Source organism: Mirounga leonina, unplaced genomic scaffold (assembly GCF_011800145.1).
Source record: "Mirounga leonina isolate KUSES-001 unplaced genomic scaffold, KU_Mleo_1.0 Mir_171, whole genome shotgun sequence".
Taxonomy (NCBI): domain Eukaryota; kingdom Metazoa; phylum Chordata; class Mammalia; order Carnivora; family Phocidae; genus Mirounga; species Mirounga leonina.
In genome coordinates, this window is record NW_023270436.1 from 15,313,205 (window position 1) to 15,328,895 (window position 15,691).

General features: G+C 46.7%; 1 protein-coding gene across 1 annotated transcript in view; it reads left to right on the forward strand.

Annotated features, from left to right (window-relative positions):
• The window catches only part of CCDC60 (coiled-coil domain containing 60), a 157,346-nt gene that overhangs the window by 99,370 nt on the left and 42,285 nt on the right, over positions 1-15,691 (forward strand). The window contains exons 3-4 of the mRNA XM_035016716.1: positions 4,667-4,837; positions 14,228-14,332. Of these exons, the coding sequence (XP_034872607.1) occupies positions 4,667-4,837; positions 14,228-14,332 (276 nt within the window). The remainder of the gene's footprint in view (positions 1-4,666; positions 4,838-14,227; positions 14,333-15,691) is intronic.

The window sequence follows — 15,691 nt, forward strand, 5'->3', positions numbered from 1 at the left end:
TGACGACCTTTCACTCCCTAAGAGAATCTGGGCGACACCAAGGGAGATTTCACAGCTAAAAGAAAGCTCTGACACCTGCCAGTCATTGCCAAGCCAGCCACCCAAGTTAGCCAAGGACCCAGTGGCCCATGGAATCTCTAAAGTCAATGGAAGGCATTTCCAGGGTAGGCAGACGAGACTTTCCAGCGGAAACATCCCGACATTCTATAAACAAGCACAACGGACAGCTGGACTCCACAGTTGAATCCACTACCTGGGTTCAGACCCAGTGGTAATGGCAGCATCTACATACAACATGGAGCTGTTGTGAGGACAAATAAGTTAATCCATGCATCTAGGAGTGAGGGGCTTGGGAGGGTGGGGCACAGACATAGTGGAAGGTAGGGCTAAGTTCTACCACAGATGTGAAATCTCATCATTGCCTAGTTCACTACAAAGGCCTCTTATCTGCATGATTTATTACATCTCAAGAGCACACTGGAAGCGCTTAAGTCTTACTGACATCCTGCAGCAGAGAGGCCTCTACAGTTCTGTTACTGGGGTCCTGCACAAGAGGATGTTAGATTGAGTTATTAGCAATGAGCTTCTTAATTAAAATGGTAAAATCTACTGCTTCCTGGGGCGCCTGGGTGGCTCAGTCAGTTAAGCGACTGCCTTCGGCTCAGGTCATGATCCTGGAGTCCCTGGATCGAGTCCCGCATCGGGCTCCCTGCTCGGCGGGGAGTCTGCTTCTCCCTCTGACCCTCCTCCCTCTCATGCTCTCTGTCTCTCATCCTCTCTCCCAAATAAATAAATAAAATCTTTAAAAAAAAAAAAAAATCTACTGCTTCCTGGAGTAGCACCCTGGTGCAAGGCTGTGGGGAAGCAGCAGGTGCCCAGAGCAGCAGTGTCCCCTGGTATTTCCCTACATTTTCCCATCTGGGACCCAGCACTTCTTTCCCTTTCTCCCTTTCTCTCTCCCTCCCCCCCTTCCTTCCTTCCTCCCTGCCCTCCTTCCTTTTCCCCTTCTTTCCTTCCTTCCTTTTTTAGAGCAGGACCTTTCTACTACAAGTCTTAAATAGAACACCAATATCTAAAGCAAATACAATGTATTAGTAGCACAAATGTATTGTGCAATATCAGATTTGACTCCATGAAAACTAAACTTTCTTAATCTAGAACTGTACTTGCCCAGGGCCTTTGCATATGCTGTTCCCTTTACTTGAAACACTCTTCCCCCAGAAACCTGCATGACACCTTCTCAGCAAGACCTTTTGTTGATCTATTTATTTTTTTAATTTAATTTAATTTCATTTACAGTTAATTAACATATAGTGTATTATTAGTTTCAGAGGCAGAGGTCAGTGATTCATCAGTTCTATATAACATCCAGTAGTCATTACATCATGTGTCTTCCTTAATGCCCATTACCCAGTTACCCCATCCCCCCACCCCCCTCTCCTCCAGCAACACTCATTTTGTTTCCTATAGTTAAGAATCTCTTAGTTTCCCTCTCTGATTTCATCTTGTTTTATTTTTCCCTCTCTTCCCCTATGCTACTCTGTTTTGTTTCTTAAATTGCACACGAGTGGGCGCCTGGGTGGCTCAGATGGTTAAGCGTCTGCCTTCGGCTCAGGTCATGATCCCAGGGTCCTGGGATCGAGTCCTGCATCAGGCTCCCTGCTCCTTGGGAGCCTGCTTCTCTCTCTCTCTCTGTCTCTCATGAATAAATAAATAAAAATCTAAAAAAAAAAAAAAAAAATTGCACACGAGTGAAATCCTAAGGTAATTATCTCTCTCTGATTGACTTATTTTGCTTAGCATAATACCCTCTAGTTCCATCCACATTGTAGCAAATGGCAAAATTTCTTTTTTTGATGGCTGAGTAATATTCCAGTGTGTGTGTGTGTGTCACATCTTCTTTATCCATTCAGCTGATCTTCTCTCTAAAATTGCACACAACCCTCCACCCCTGGCAGTCACTCTCCCCATGTCCCCATTTTATGTTCCTCCACAGCACTTCATATATTGTCTACAGTTTACTCTTTGTTTTTGTCTGTCTCCACCTGAACTTCACAAGTGCAGGAATTCTGTGGCTGTTTTGTTTGCTGCTGTATCTCAGCACCCAGAATAGTGCCTGGCACACAGTAAGCATTCAACAATTTTTTGTTGGATGGTCGATAATGATGTAGCTATTCAAGCAAACAGACAAATATCAAGTTGGGCGTGAATTAATGCAATAAAGAATCTGACTCCATTTTTGATGTGTGACTGTTGGCAGCTTTCAAGCTCCCCTCACTGCCTCTTCCCCTTCTGCCCACACCTGGGCAAGCTAACAAGAAAGTCCAGCTACTGCTTCTTTTGGTGCTGGAGGGAAGCTCAACCCACAGACAAGGGACTGCTCACCCCAACCCCACTCCCTGACCACGATAAAACCCTAAGCCAGTCACCCCTCCCTGCTCTTGCAGGCTGATTTCAGACCTGCTTAGGAGCCTTCCCTGCTCCACCCAGAAAGCCTCATTTTGTAAGTATTAAGTCACTTCACACATTTTTAGTGCATCTGTGGTGTCAGTTTCAACCTCTGAACCAAATTTTGAGTAAGAGGTCTCAGTGAAGTAACACAACAAAGGTTGCTGTCACATCAGCCCCAGCCCCCAGGGTGGCTCTGTAATCGCTTTGTTTGCGCTACAGCTAGAAAACCCTCATTTGTGAAATTAAGGGGTTGCCAATGGTAACAGTTTTCTTTTTTATCAGGTTATCTTGCAACTTCAGGACACTCTTTTGATTAGTGGATTCAGAAGCCTGAAAGCAAAATAGAAGCACACTGTTGTTTCAAACACGAATTCCACATCATATCAACTGCTCGCATTCCTAAGCCTAAAAATAAAAGCCAGGCAAAAGCACCTAGAACTGACAATTAAGGGCCAGAGTTATCTGTAATATGGTTTCACTGTTTTACCTTAGGTTACACATTCATTTATTTTTGCACAATTTTGTCCAAGAGGAAACTGAGAGATTATTTTGCTGTGACAAGAATATGAACTGGGATAATGCCTGATCCTTGCCTGCAACGGGCTGGCTGGGTTGGACATGTGACAGATGGTGTAGACGGGCGCCTGGGTGGCTCAGTTGGTTAAGCGACTGCCTTCGGCTCAGGTCATGATCCTGGAGTCCCAGGATCGAGTCCCGCATCGGGCTCCCCGCTCAGCGGGGAGTCTGCTTCTCCCTCTGACCCTCCTCCCTCTCATGCTCTCTGTCTCTCTCTCATTGTCTCTCTCGCAAATAAATAAAATCTTAAAAAAAAAAAATTTTGATATTGGCACTGTCTTGATTTTAGAAGAATATGTTTCAAAAAAAAAGGGGGGGGGTTTCAGACCCCAGCTCATGATCCAGTGGTTTTGTGGTCTAAAACATCAAGGGGGGCTTTTGTGTGGTCAGGCTGTCCGGAGTCACAACCAAGTTTGACTGTGTAGATGATGACAAACACAATACAACTGCCACCTGGCTGGCAGTGACTATAAGACACCCTCGTCTCAAACGTGTTAAGATGTGGAAAAAATGTGCATTGCAGAATTGGTCAACACAATAGAAATGGCAGGAAAAGCTTGTACAAGATGAATCGATCTGGTGTAAAACAGGATGTTTTGTGGTTTTGCATTGTTATTAGCTTGAAAAATTGTTCATGAAAAATCAAACATTTGCAGATTCCTGAAGCATTTGTACAAGTTCTATTTCTAGCAACTCCCAGATGGGGGCTCGCTTCAATCCAGACTCCAAAGCCCTAGACCACCTGTTCCCGGCCAGTTGCCAGCGTTAGCTCTGGCCACTCTCCCATATTCCTTCTGTGCTCCAGCTTTTTAAAGACACTTGGAGTTTCGTGAACGGGCCATCTTCGGACTCACCTGTCCTAGTCAGTTCCAGCTGGTACAATGAGGTACCACAGACCGTGCAGCTTGCAAACAACAGCAATTTATTTCCCACAACTTCCCAGAGAGTCAAATAGGTGGACAGACAGAGAGATGTGTTTACCCCTTCTCCAACAGAGTGCTGCCAAACTCTAACCCCAAGGTGAGAAATGGCAAAGTGGGGGAGGTGTATAGACCATCAGGCACAGAATGTCTTGGCATCAAGATGTCTGACGAGGACAGTGGTGGAGTCAGCAAGAAAAGAATCACAAAGTCTCAACTTAGGTTACGTGACAGAGCAAGCACCTATACACCTTACTAACTCCACTTCTGCAGCCACTGTGAAGCGCGTGAAGCAAATGTAAGCATTTAGGGGAATCAGAGGAGGCAGCCTTGGCCAGGAGCCCGGGCCCTACAGTACTGATCTGCTACTGATTATCATGGACGAGCCCCCTTCCATGCATAAATGTATCTCATCCTGTGTGGGTGTGGATCATCATTATGCTCATTTCATAGCACCCAACAGAGTGTCTGCACATAGTAGGTGCTCAATAAAGATTTGTTGAATAACGGAGTGAGGAAGGAACTGAGACCAGAGAGGTTAAATATTCAAGGTCAGGTCCATCTGACTCTGGAGTTCCAAAGGCAAGAAGGTTCCTGCCCTGCAGGTATGAGGGTGCCCTTCAGAGATGAGCAGTCCCAGGACAATATGGCATTGTCTTAATGGTCGGCTCAGCTTTGTTGCTCTCTCCCTCCCTCTCTCCCCACCCCCCCACCTCCAGCGTGTTGACTCGGTCGGTGAAGATAGGCCGCGGATACTTCAGCATGCTGCGAGAGGAGAGTGCCTTGAAAAAGAAGCTACAGCAACTTCAGAAACTCAAAGAGGAAGAAAGACATAAATTCCAGCCAGCCAAAAAGATGTCAGAAATCCATTATGGCGAAATTCTTTTGACGTAAGTAGATGTGGCATCTGCAGTGCCGACAGTCTGGGGAAGGGCCATGCAGAGTGTAGCCGCCCGGCTGGGCTGGGAGATGGTGGCTGTCTCTGACCGGAAGCCCCCTCTCGGGCTGGCGTCTGACCATTTCTTTTAGTCTGCTCCAACCTACCTTGTCAGCCTCACCTCTTGGCACTCAGTGGAGTGTCTTCTACAACAGATGTCTGTCCTCATGTCTGATGCCAAGAGCTATATCCAAGAACTCTTGCTGGTCCCCAAATGTGCCTCTTTCCCTCTCTTTACCAGGCTTGCCCCTACCCCTAGGCCTCTCCTCACGCTGTTCCTTGGGCCTTAAATACCCTTCCCCACATCCTCTTCCAACTAAAGCCCAGGGTGAATGCTGCCCTCTCCTGATACTTCCTGGACTTCAGATCAAGCCCCTCCAAAACCCATTCAGACTCAGGGTTCCTGTAATGTGTTTGTGTGCTGGTTTACTATAACCCACATTAGTATCTCTCTTCTAGACCTTCAGCTGCATCCCCGAATCCTAGCTCAGGGTCCACCCAAAGCAGGTGCACAAGAAATGTTTGTTGGTTTGTTGAATAAAGTAGCCCCCCTCTTTCTCTAAAGGTCTTTCCTCTGGTTGGAAGAAGACCACCAACAGATGGGTCCATTATGAAATGTCCATTCACGTAACAATAGCAATAGGGACTATGATAGTAACAACCACAACAATAATTATAATGAGTGTCTACTATGTGCTTTATGCACATCTTTTCATCTAAATTCCAAAACATTCCTTAGATTGGTACTGTTATTACCCACCCCCTTTTTAGAGATTAGGAATGAAGTTTAGAAATGCTCACATAATTCCCTTGTGACTAAGGTCATAAGTTAGAAAGCATTCCCCGAGTCCCAATCTGAGTGACACCAAAAGTCCTAGGCTGCACCATTCTGCATGGAGAGACTCCTAGGATACTTTAGAGTTGAATGAGGCACAAATCCAGGATGGAAAGGAGGTGCTGAGGCAGGTGGAGAGGAAAGATGGTAGAAATGGCCTACCCCTATAGCCATTGTCCTCTTACAGCAGTGGTCTCAACCCTGGCTACACATGAGAATCGCCTGGGCAGTTTTTAAAATACCAATGCCCAGGGGAAGATGGCAGAGTAGGAGGACCCAAAGCTCACCTCATCCCACAGATACAACTAAATAACACAAAATATTAATGCCCAGGGTACTTCCCAGGTCAACTACATCAGATTCTCTGGGGGTGTTCCCTGGACAGAGTATGTTTTAAAGTTCCCACAACGATTCCAATGTGGAGCCAAGGTTGAGAATCACTCTGCTAGGGCTTCAGGGACCCAAACTGCCAAGTTGCCAGCTACAGAGGAAAGGAACCAACAGCAGCTACCCCCTTTCCTCCGCAATATGTCCCAAATTCTGTTCTTCACAGTGTTAATATAGAGAAGTATCGATATGTGCTTCTTTCGTTTTTTTTTTAAAGATTTATTTATTTATTTTAGGGAGAGAGAGAGCATGAGCAGGAGGGGCAAAGGGAGAGGGAGAGAGAATCTCAAGCAGACCCTGTGCTGAGCATGGAGCCTGACGTGGGCCTCGATCCCAGGACCTTAGATCATGACCTGAGCTGAAACCAAGAGTTGGACGCTTAACCGGCTGTGCCACCCAGGCACACCTCAATATGTGCTTCTTTTTTTTTTTTTTTTTTAAGATTTTATTTATTTATTTGAGAGAGAGAGAATGAGAGAGAGCAAGCACATGAGAGGGGGGGAGGGTCAGAGGGAGAAGCAGACTCCCTGCCGAGCAGGGAGCCCGATGCGGGACTCGATCCCAGGACTCCAGGATCATGACCTGAGCCGAAGGCAGTCGCTCAACCAACTGAGCCACCCAGGCACCCTCAATATGTGCTTCTTAAAAACAAGGGTCCTATCAGTGAAATCCTATAATGTGTGACCTTTCTGCATCTGGCTTCTTTCACTTACCAGAATGTTTTTGAGGTTTATTCCAGACAGAAAGCAGATTGGTGGTTGCCAGGGGTCAAGGGAGTGGGGGAGTGGGGAGTGAGTGCTTAATGGGTAGGGGGCCTCCCTTGGGCGTGATGAAAATATTTTGGGACCACACTGAGTTGATGGTTGCACAACCATCAATTCAAATGCCATTGAATCGCACACTTCAAAACAGTTAATTTTATGTTATGTGAATTTCCACCTTAATTTGAAAAAGGGGGGGTGTTCTGATCTGTGAGGTCCTGGGGTGAGGGTCAGGGGGCTGGATGCTAATGGTTGGGGATCTCCTTAAAGCTCAAGGTTCCAGGTGATGTTTGCAAACTCCAAGTGCAAGACCATGAGGGGCTGGTACATTTCTAGTTACTCCTCCCAGAAACTGTGGCCCTTGGGAATCCCAGCTTGTTATAAGAAGGGTCTTCTCTTTGACACCTCATTTGTGCAGACCCTTGGCTATGGTTTCTGTCCCTCTTGCCCTGTGTGCTATTTTAGAAGGAAAGTTAACTTTTTCTAAATGGGCAAATGTCCTTAAGACCAGGGCAGCCCCCATGCTAGCTTACCTCTGTGGTCTGGAGGTTCAGAAATGTGGTTTCATGTTGTCTGGAGATTCCCACTTTGTATCAGCTCTTTGCTTTTTTATTTTTATTTTTTCTATTTTGTCCAATGTTTGTGATTACTTTTACCCTAAGGGTCCAGCTAAATAAGCTGGGCTGTCATTTGTGCATTCATTTATTAACTCATTTATCCATTCTAAGATGAGAGAAAATATCTGTGATTTACCATCCCCACTCCATGCTTTTTCAGGGGTCGGTATCCCAAGGAGAAGCCTGTTTTGGAGAGCTGGGGTATTCAAGGGAATATGTAGATACAGAGAAAGAGCAGAAGTGCTTTACGTAAGAGGCAGAATGGAGACCTCCAGGAGACTGGCCAAGAGTGTGAGCAGAGGGACCCTTTGGGGGAGAGAAGAGAGAAAGAGAGCAGCCAGCACTGGGAGAGAACAGAGACATCTAATGGGGATTTTTATGAGGTTCTACCTCATAGCGTGAGGCGTAAATCCATTTCTCTGTTTCCCCACAAGATCTTCAGTGAGATATCAATGGCCCCTTAGTGTAATACAGTCTTGGACCTTCATCTTAGCCAGTTGCAAAGTAAGTTTGGGGGTGAGGAGGCTATGTTGCTCCAGGCCCCTTCTCACTGCACAACCAACCATTATTTATTGAAGACCTACTATGTGCAGGCCCTCTGGGGTAACTGAGATATGAAAAGGATTATGGGACAGTCCCCACCACATACAGTATAAGCACAAATAAAGCAACCCGAGGGTGCCCACTGAAGTGGCCATAAATGTGCCTGTAAAGGAAACACACTCCTGCCGTGTGTTTCTCCTTTACTCTGATGCCATGACCACACTCACACTTCTGACACCAGATGTGTGAGGTTTTCTCCCACACCAAGCAATTCTCTGAGACACCGGTGGGGCATCCTATCATCCAACTCAATTCTGACTCTGTCGACCTGGAGGTAGCATCAGATCCCACAGGTTAAGGGCTCAGTCCCACGAGACTGCCCCCCACATCAGATGCCAACCACAACACCTAGGTTGTCACCTGTACTTCTGATTGACTGGCTATAAATCAGGGTTCCCCTGACCCACTCCTTGGGTTTAATCATTTTCTAGAGTGGTGCACAGAACCCAGGGAAACACTAACTTACATTTGCCAGTTAATTAGATAATAAAGGACACAGATGAACAGCCAGATGAAGAGGTAAATAGGGTGAGGTCAAGAGCTTCTGTCCCCATGGAGTTGGGGAGTGCCACCCTCCTGCTACGTGGATATATTTACCAAGCCCAGAAGCTCTCTGAATCCCATACTTTGGGGATTTTTATGGCGGCTTCTCCGCATAGGCATGATCTAACATTAACTCAATCGCCAGCCCCTCTCCCCTCTCCTACAGGATGGCAAGTGGGGCTTTAAGCTCCAGGCTTCTAAAGATGGTGTGGTCTTTCTGGTGGCCAGCCCCCATCCTGAAGCTATCCAGGAGCCCACCCAAGAGTTGCCTCCTTAGAGCAAAAGACGTTCCTACCACGCAGGAAATTCCAAAGGATTTAGGAGTTCTGTGTCAAGAACCAGTCTAAGACCAAATATTAGAACAAAAGATGTTCCTAGTGCTATTACCACTTAGGAGACTACAAGGGTTTCAGGAGCTCTTTGCCAGAAGCCAGGGGCAGAGAACAGTAGATACCTTTTCTATTATTTCACTAATCCCCATCCCCTCAACGTTAGGGGGCAAAAAGAGAGTCTGGATAGAATCCCCAGAAGTGTGACGTTTGAGCAGGATTTTTTTTTTTTTTTTTTTGAGCAGGATTTTTAATGCTGAACAGAAAAGGGCGTGGTATCAGTATCAGCCCAGTAGAAATTCCTGTGGCCAGCATTTCTGGTTAGGAAGGCCAGAGCTAAAAGAGGAGGGCGTTGATGGTGTCATCTTTTGGAAACATGATTTTCAGAGTGAAAAGAAAGCAGGCAAGTCATGACCTGACCCACCTGCATCTTGCCACTCAATGGGCCACCAATGAAGTCTGCTCATGGGATAAAGGCACATGATAGAGAGAAGGCCACTCGATGAGTAAGGCGGTTCTTAATCATTCCATGAGGGTTTCAAGAGCTTAGGGCAAAGTCTGCCTTCCCTGAGCCTGGTGGTGCTTAGAGCCCGGGACTCCTAGTGACACTAGCCAACTGACAGGCTTTCCATGATACAAAGAGAAGGAATGAACTTGGGGCTCTTTCTTGCAGGAGCTGTGCTCAGATTACTGGGCAAATGGACAGGGGCTGGGGAAGGGGGAGAGAAGTCTGTTAAAGATTCTCCTACAACTTTTTCAATAGTTCTGTTGCCACGTCTCCCTTGTTTGGATGGTGTTTTAATCTGTGGTCATAGAACACGATTCTCTCTTCTCCCGTCCATGTTTCAATGTGCGAGACATGGATTATTTAAAGTTTAATAAGCTTAAATATGCATGGGATTGTTCTTCTCATAGACATTGGTCTCCTTGTGTCTTACCTGGTGGATTCTAGGAGCTGCACAAGTCTGGCTATTAAAATAAAAGTGGAGGCCATGACTGCGGTGTAGCCATCAAATGCAGGTGGGGAAGCAGGAGTTATAAAATAGCAATGGGAGATTCTCCATACCAGCACAGAGTAGTGGTTAAGAGCACAGGACTTGGGTTCGAGTCCTGACTTCCCCCAAACAACTGTTTAACTTTGGGCCAGTCACCCTATCTCTCTGAGCCTCCTTCACCCATGAGTGGCACCGAACTCCCAGGTTTGTTATGAGGATCCAATGAAACAATGCTTAGTGCAGAGCCTGGCATACTAAACAAGAAGCCCTCAGTAACTATTAGCTATTTTTATGCAATAAGGTGAATTTGATCTCTCTGGGCCTCAATTACCTAAAATCCTCAGATTTATGGCTAAAAATCTTCATTTCCAGGCAGGCTCGAAAACATATTTCACCTAAGAGCCACGTGCTATAAATATCATTCCAATCACAGAAGTATCAAAAAGACAAGTGTTAATTTAAAATACTTTTTTAACAAGGTATTTGATCTTGCGCATTATAAAAAGCAAGAGGGATTATTCCCCACCTCGCCCCCCACTGGCTCCAAGACCATAGGATAAATTCTTTCAGACAAAAGTTTTAAGTCTGACAAAGTAGGCAAAGGGAAAAAGAAAATCAAGCATGTCCCGAAAGATTTCTGCCTGCAAGCAGTCTTTCCCACTGTGCTCAATGACCTCGTTTTTCAGTTGCAGATTTAGCTGAAAAGGTGAAAAAAACAAGGGGTAGAATTTTTCTTGTTATCTGGCTGAGGGAGGACAGAAAACGAGAGATTAAGAACTGGAACAGTTGGGTTAATTTCTATGTAATCTAAACCACACTGGGGGACACAGTTGGGCCAGTACAACCAGGCAAGCCCATGTATTTGCTTGTGACTCCCCGAGCTCTAGGGTTGAATAAAGAGCTCGTGGAAATGGAAATCAGGGGGCCTAGATTCTGGTCCTATTTTTTAGTTAACTCTATAACCGCAGGATTGTCCTCGAATTCTCAGGAGAAAGGTAAATTCCTTTTTTTTTTTTTAAAGATTTTATTTATTTATTTGAGAGAGAGAGAACGAGAGACTGAGAGCAGGAGAGGGAGGAGGGTCAGAGGGAGGAGAAGCAGACTCCCCACCAAGCAGGGAGCCCAATGCGGGACTCGATCCCGGGACTCCAGGATCATGACCTGAGCCGAAGGCAGACGCTTAACCATCTGAGCCACCCAGGCGCCCGAGAAAGGTAAATTCCTAATGTGTGTCCCCACTCCGCCTCCTCTGCCCCCCTCGGCCTCATTCCCCACACAAAACCAGAGTGATCTTCTCGACACATAAATTGCTTTCAGCTTAAAACCCTGGATGGCTGCCATTCCTCACAGGATAAAGACCAAAGTCTGAGCAGGGGCCACAAGACTCTGGCTGGGCTAGTCCTCTCTTTCTCCCTCTGCCCCAGCCGCACACACTCCCCTACTTCTGCACTCATGATATGCGCCCCCCTCCGCCGCCCTGCCGCGGAGGGCTTTCCCCATCCCATTCACCTACTTAATTCCCATTCAAACCCACAGATTTTAGCTCAGTGTTTGTTCCAGTTACTGCTGCTATGAACAACCACTCCAAAACTTAAGAACTCAAGACAGCAAACATTTATTTCGCTCACAAATCTGCAGCTTGAGCTGGGCAAGTGGGGGAAGACTGTCTCCAGCACTACTAGCTGGGGCAGCTCGAAGGGTCCATTTCCAACATGGTGCATCCACATGGGTGGCCACTTGGAGTTGGCTGTCAGCTTGTGAGCTCAGCCAGAGCTGAGACCCAGCAGCCATGGTTCTTCTCCCATGGGCTTTTTCACAGGCTGCCAGCTTCCTCACAGCATGGCCATGGCTGGGTGCTAACAGTGAGCACCCCGAGACGTGAGAAGGAGAAGCTGCCAGTTCGTGGAGCCTACGCCCAGAAATAGGCATCACATCAATTTCTTTTGATTAACACATTCTAATAGCTTAGCAACTCACAAAACCAAGATTCCAGGGGAAGGGCACATATGGCCATCTCTTCCTTGGAAGAGAGTCAAAGAACTTGGGGCATGTGGTTCTACATTGCCACAACTTCCTCCAAGAAGTACTCCCTGGCCCCATTTCAGCCAAACTCCCTATTTTGTGCTATTGAAGAACCATACACTCTTCCATTCAGCCTCATCACAACTGCATGTTTGGTTATGCCCGTTTCTGCCCCTAGACTCTAAGCTTCAGAGGGGAGAGGCTGGGTCTGTCTCATTCATTGCTATGTCCACGGCCCCTAGCCATCCAGAGATGTTCAATAAATCCAGGCAGAAGGGCGCCTGGGTGGCTCAGTCGTTAAGCGTCTGCCTTCGGCTCAGGTCATGATCCCAGGGTCCTGGGATCGAGTCCCACATTGGGCTCCCTCCTCGGGGGGAAGCCTGCTTCTCCCTCTCCCCCTCCCGCTGCTTGTGTTCCTGCTCTCGCTATCTCTGTCTCTGTCAAATAAATAAATAAAATCTTTAAAAAAAAAAAATCGAGGCAGAAATGAATGAACCAGGGAACCTGTCAATGATTCAATCAATGAAGGTACTTAGACTGAGGCTCAGAAACTAAAAGGCCCTAAGGGAATTCACATGTGGCAAGAAGTAATAAGGCTGATGAGGAGTGAGAAGCCAGGGGTGCATGAGTCTCAGGCAACCCCGAGAAGCCCACACCACGTGTAAAGTGGGCAACGACCTTGATCTTGGGCCCCACCTGACTCTAGCCAGCCAGAACACAGGCCCAGAGTGGCAACAGTTTTCAAGTTTTCAGAGCCAAAACCTCTCCATTTTTATGTGAAATCTCCCAGTTTTAAAACACAATTGATCCAATTACATACACAGTAGGCTTCTTAAAATGTGTCTGCAGGCTAGATTTGGTCATGGGCAAAACAATATATATCCTATGACTTAGGCCTGCTAGAAAGAAAAAAAAGAAACCATTTTCTATAACTGAAATGACTTGCTCCATGATGGTGGAGAAACAGGAACCACAAACTCCAGGCAGTTCCTTGGCTTTGGCTCATACCTTCATTGCTACTTTTCACTCTCCCCATGACCAGGACCCCATGGCCAGGCCGAAGCCACCTTCCTCTCTCAGGCTGGAATTATTGCAATACCCCTAACAGATCTCCTTGCCTCTGTCCTTGCCCTCTACCCCCACCACAGACCATTTTCAAAACAGTGGCCAGAAGGATCCTTTCTGAATGCAAGTCAGATGCATCTTCTCTCAGCTCAAAATCCTTTACTCTCATTTAGAGAAAAGGCCCAAGTCCCCGTGGTGGTCTGCAAGGCCCCTGTTCTCTCCCTTCCCTCCTCCCCCTCACCTCCCTGCTGTCTCTGAAACACAGCTCCACCTCAGGACATTTGTACCTGCTGTTCCCTCTATCCAGAATGCGCTGCCCCAAGATATCTGTGTGCCTCACTCCCTTATACTCTGCAGATTTTTTATCAAATGTCACCTTTTCAGTGATACCGCCCCTCATCACCCTATTTAAAATTGCAACTCCCAGCCCTTCCAGCCCTTCCGAACTCTGTTTTTTATTCCCCAGAGCATGTCTCACTATTTAGTACAGCAGGGTTAGCAAACTCCAGCCCATGGGCCATATCCAGCCCCTAGGCTGGTTTTATAAATAAAGTTTTATTGGAACACCGACATTTACCTATTATTTCCATATGTCCCTGGCTGCTTTCATTCTACTAAGTAGTTGCAGCATAGACTGCATGTCCGACACAGTCATAAATGTTTGTCTGGCCCTTTCAGAAAATATACCCCAGCCCTAATCTTTGTTAATACACCACAGCATTTCCCGGTTTATCTTGTTAATTCTCTTTGTTCCTCCACTAGAATATGCGCTCCAGGAGAGCAGAGGTTTTTATATGATGTGTCCATTGGCTGCATCTAGAAGCCTCCTCATCCCTTGAGCCAGAATTATTGCCTGGCACACAGTAGGTGCCCAATCATATCTTCCAAATAAACCCTGGCAAGAGAAGAAGGTATTTGAAACTGCTGCTCCTTGGGGTGCCTGGGTGGCTCAGTCGGTTACGCATCTGCCTTCAGCTCAGGTCATGATCCCAGGGTCCTGGGATTGAGACCCGCAGCATCAGGCTCCCTGCTCAGCGGGGAATCTGCTTCTCCCTCTCCCTCTGCTCCTCCCCTGGCTCGTGTGCTCGCATGCGCGCGCTCTCTCTCTCAAATAAATAAATTAAATTTTAAAAAAAAACCCTGATGCTCCTTGCTCACGCTGTTTCTCTTTCTGCTTCTCCTCCAGCACATACGATGACGAGAAGGTTAAGAAGATGGGCGCTGGAGTCATTCGCCCGTTCACCCCCGTGCACAGCTGCATCATCTTGCCCTCACTACCTGAGGCTCACGTGTAAGTAGTCCCTTCTCTGGCTCGTCTGCCTTGCTAGCTTATCAACTGAAGCCAAGGTGAAATGACTCAAGGAGCTAACAATGCATTGGGAACTACTGAGCTGTTCCTTTGTCCTCCTGAAAGGGACATAGAGCCTGGAGCTGGCAACGCTATTTGGCATATAAAAATAACAGAAAGCAGACATGGTGCTTTAGAGCTAAGTGGCAAATCAGCTGGGACTGAGTCATTCTGTTCCTTACCCAGCCAGACGCTCTAATGTCAAATAGTTTGCAAAGCCTGATAAAATCTGTCTGCAGCCCTCACTGGGCATGGGCATGTTTTGGGGAAAACATGTCCCCAGAACTCAAGGAGCTATTTCCCAGAGAAGCACCTGTTGTCTCCTGACCCGAGGCATGAACTCATCATGGCATGGTGTAACAGGGGCTAATCAAGCCTCCAAAGAACACCCTGGCTTTCTAAAACCTTGGCATCTTGTTCCCCTTGTGTCTATTCCAAAGAATTCCAAACCCAATGTTTTCTTTTGTGCTAGTTACAGCACTTTTCGACTGGAAGATTTCAGGCGCAAAGACAGAGAAGCTTTTGACTTTAGGGCAGGGTTTCTCAACCTCAACCCTACTGACATTTGGGGATGAATAAATTTTTTGTTGTGAAGGACTGTCTTGTGTATTGTCAGGTGTTTGGAAGATCCCTGGCCTCTACCCACTAGATACCAGTAGCTTCCCACCCCCAAGTTGTGACAACCAAAAATGTCTCCAGATGTTGACAAATGGCCCCTGGGGGCAAAATCATGCCCACCCTCTTCCCCCCACCTCATGTTAAGACCCACTGCTTTAGGGCAATGAAAATGGTGCAATGGATTGTAGACTTCTCTGTCTGCTGATCTGTCCAATATTTATTAGGTGTCTACAGTATGCACAATAATAATGGCATTACTGACTTCTCTGTAGGCATATCCCCTTCAGTTCTCTCAGCAGCCCTATTATGTAGATGTATTATTACCCACCTCTGCAGATGAGAAAGCAGCAATCAGAGAGGTGTGCCCCTCTGCCCAAGGTCACGGAGCTCAGCATGTGGCTGCGCTGGGGTTTTAAGCCAAGTCTGTCTGATTTCACAGCCCAAATGCTCATCACCATGCACTACACAGAAAGCATATCCCAAAGCCTTGCCTTTGAGGAGCTCATGATATATTTGGAGAGCCAAGTCTCATGTACTTGAAGAGTAAAACAATGCATCACCATCATCATCAATATCCCTCCCTAATATTCCAGCTTTTGATGAGCCAACTCCCTATTTTCCTCCTACTTCCCTTTGATTGACATTATGATTGGATTCTTGATAGAGATCGCCTGATCTCTTGAT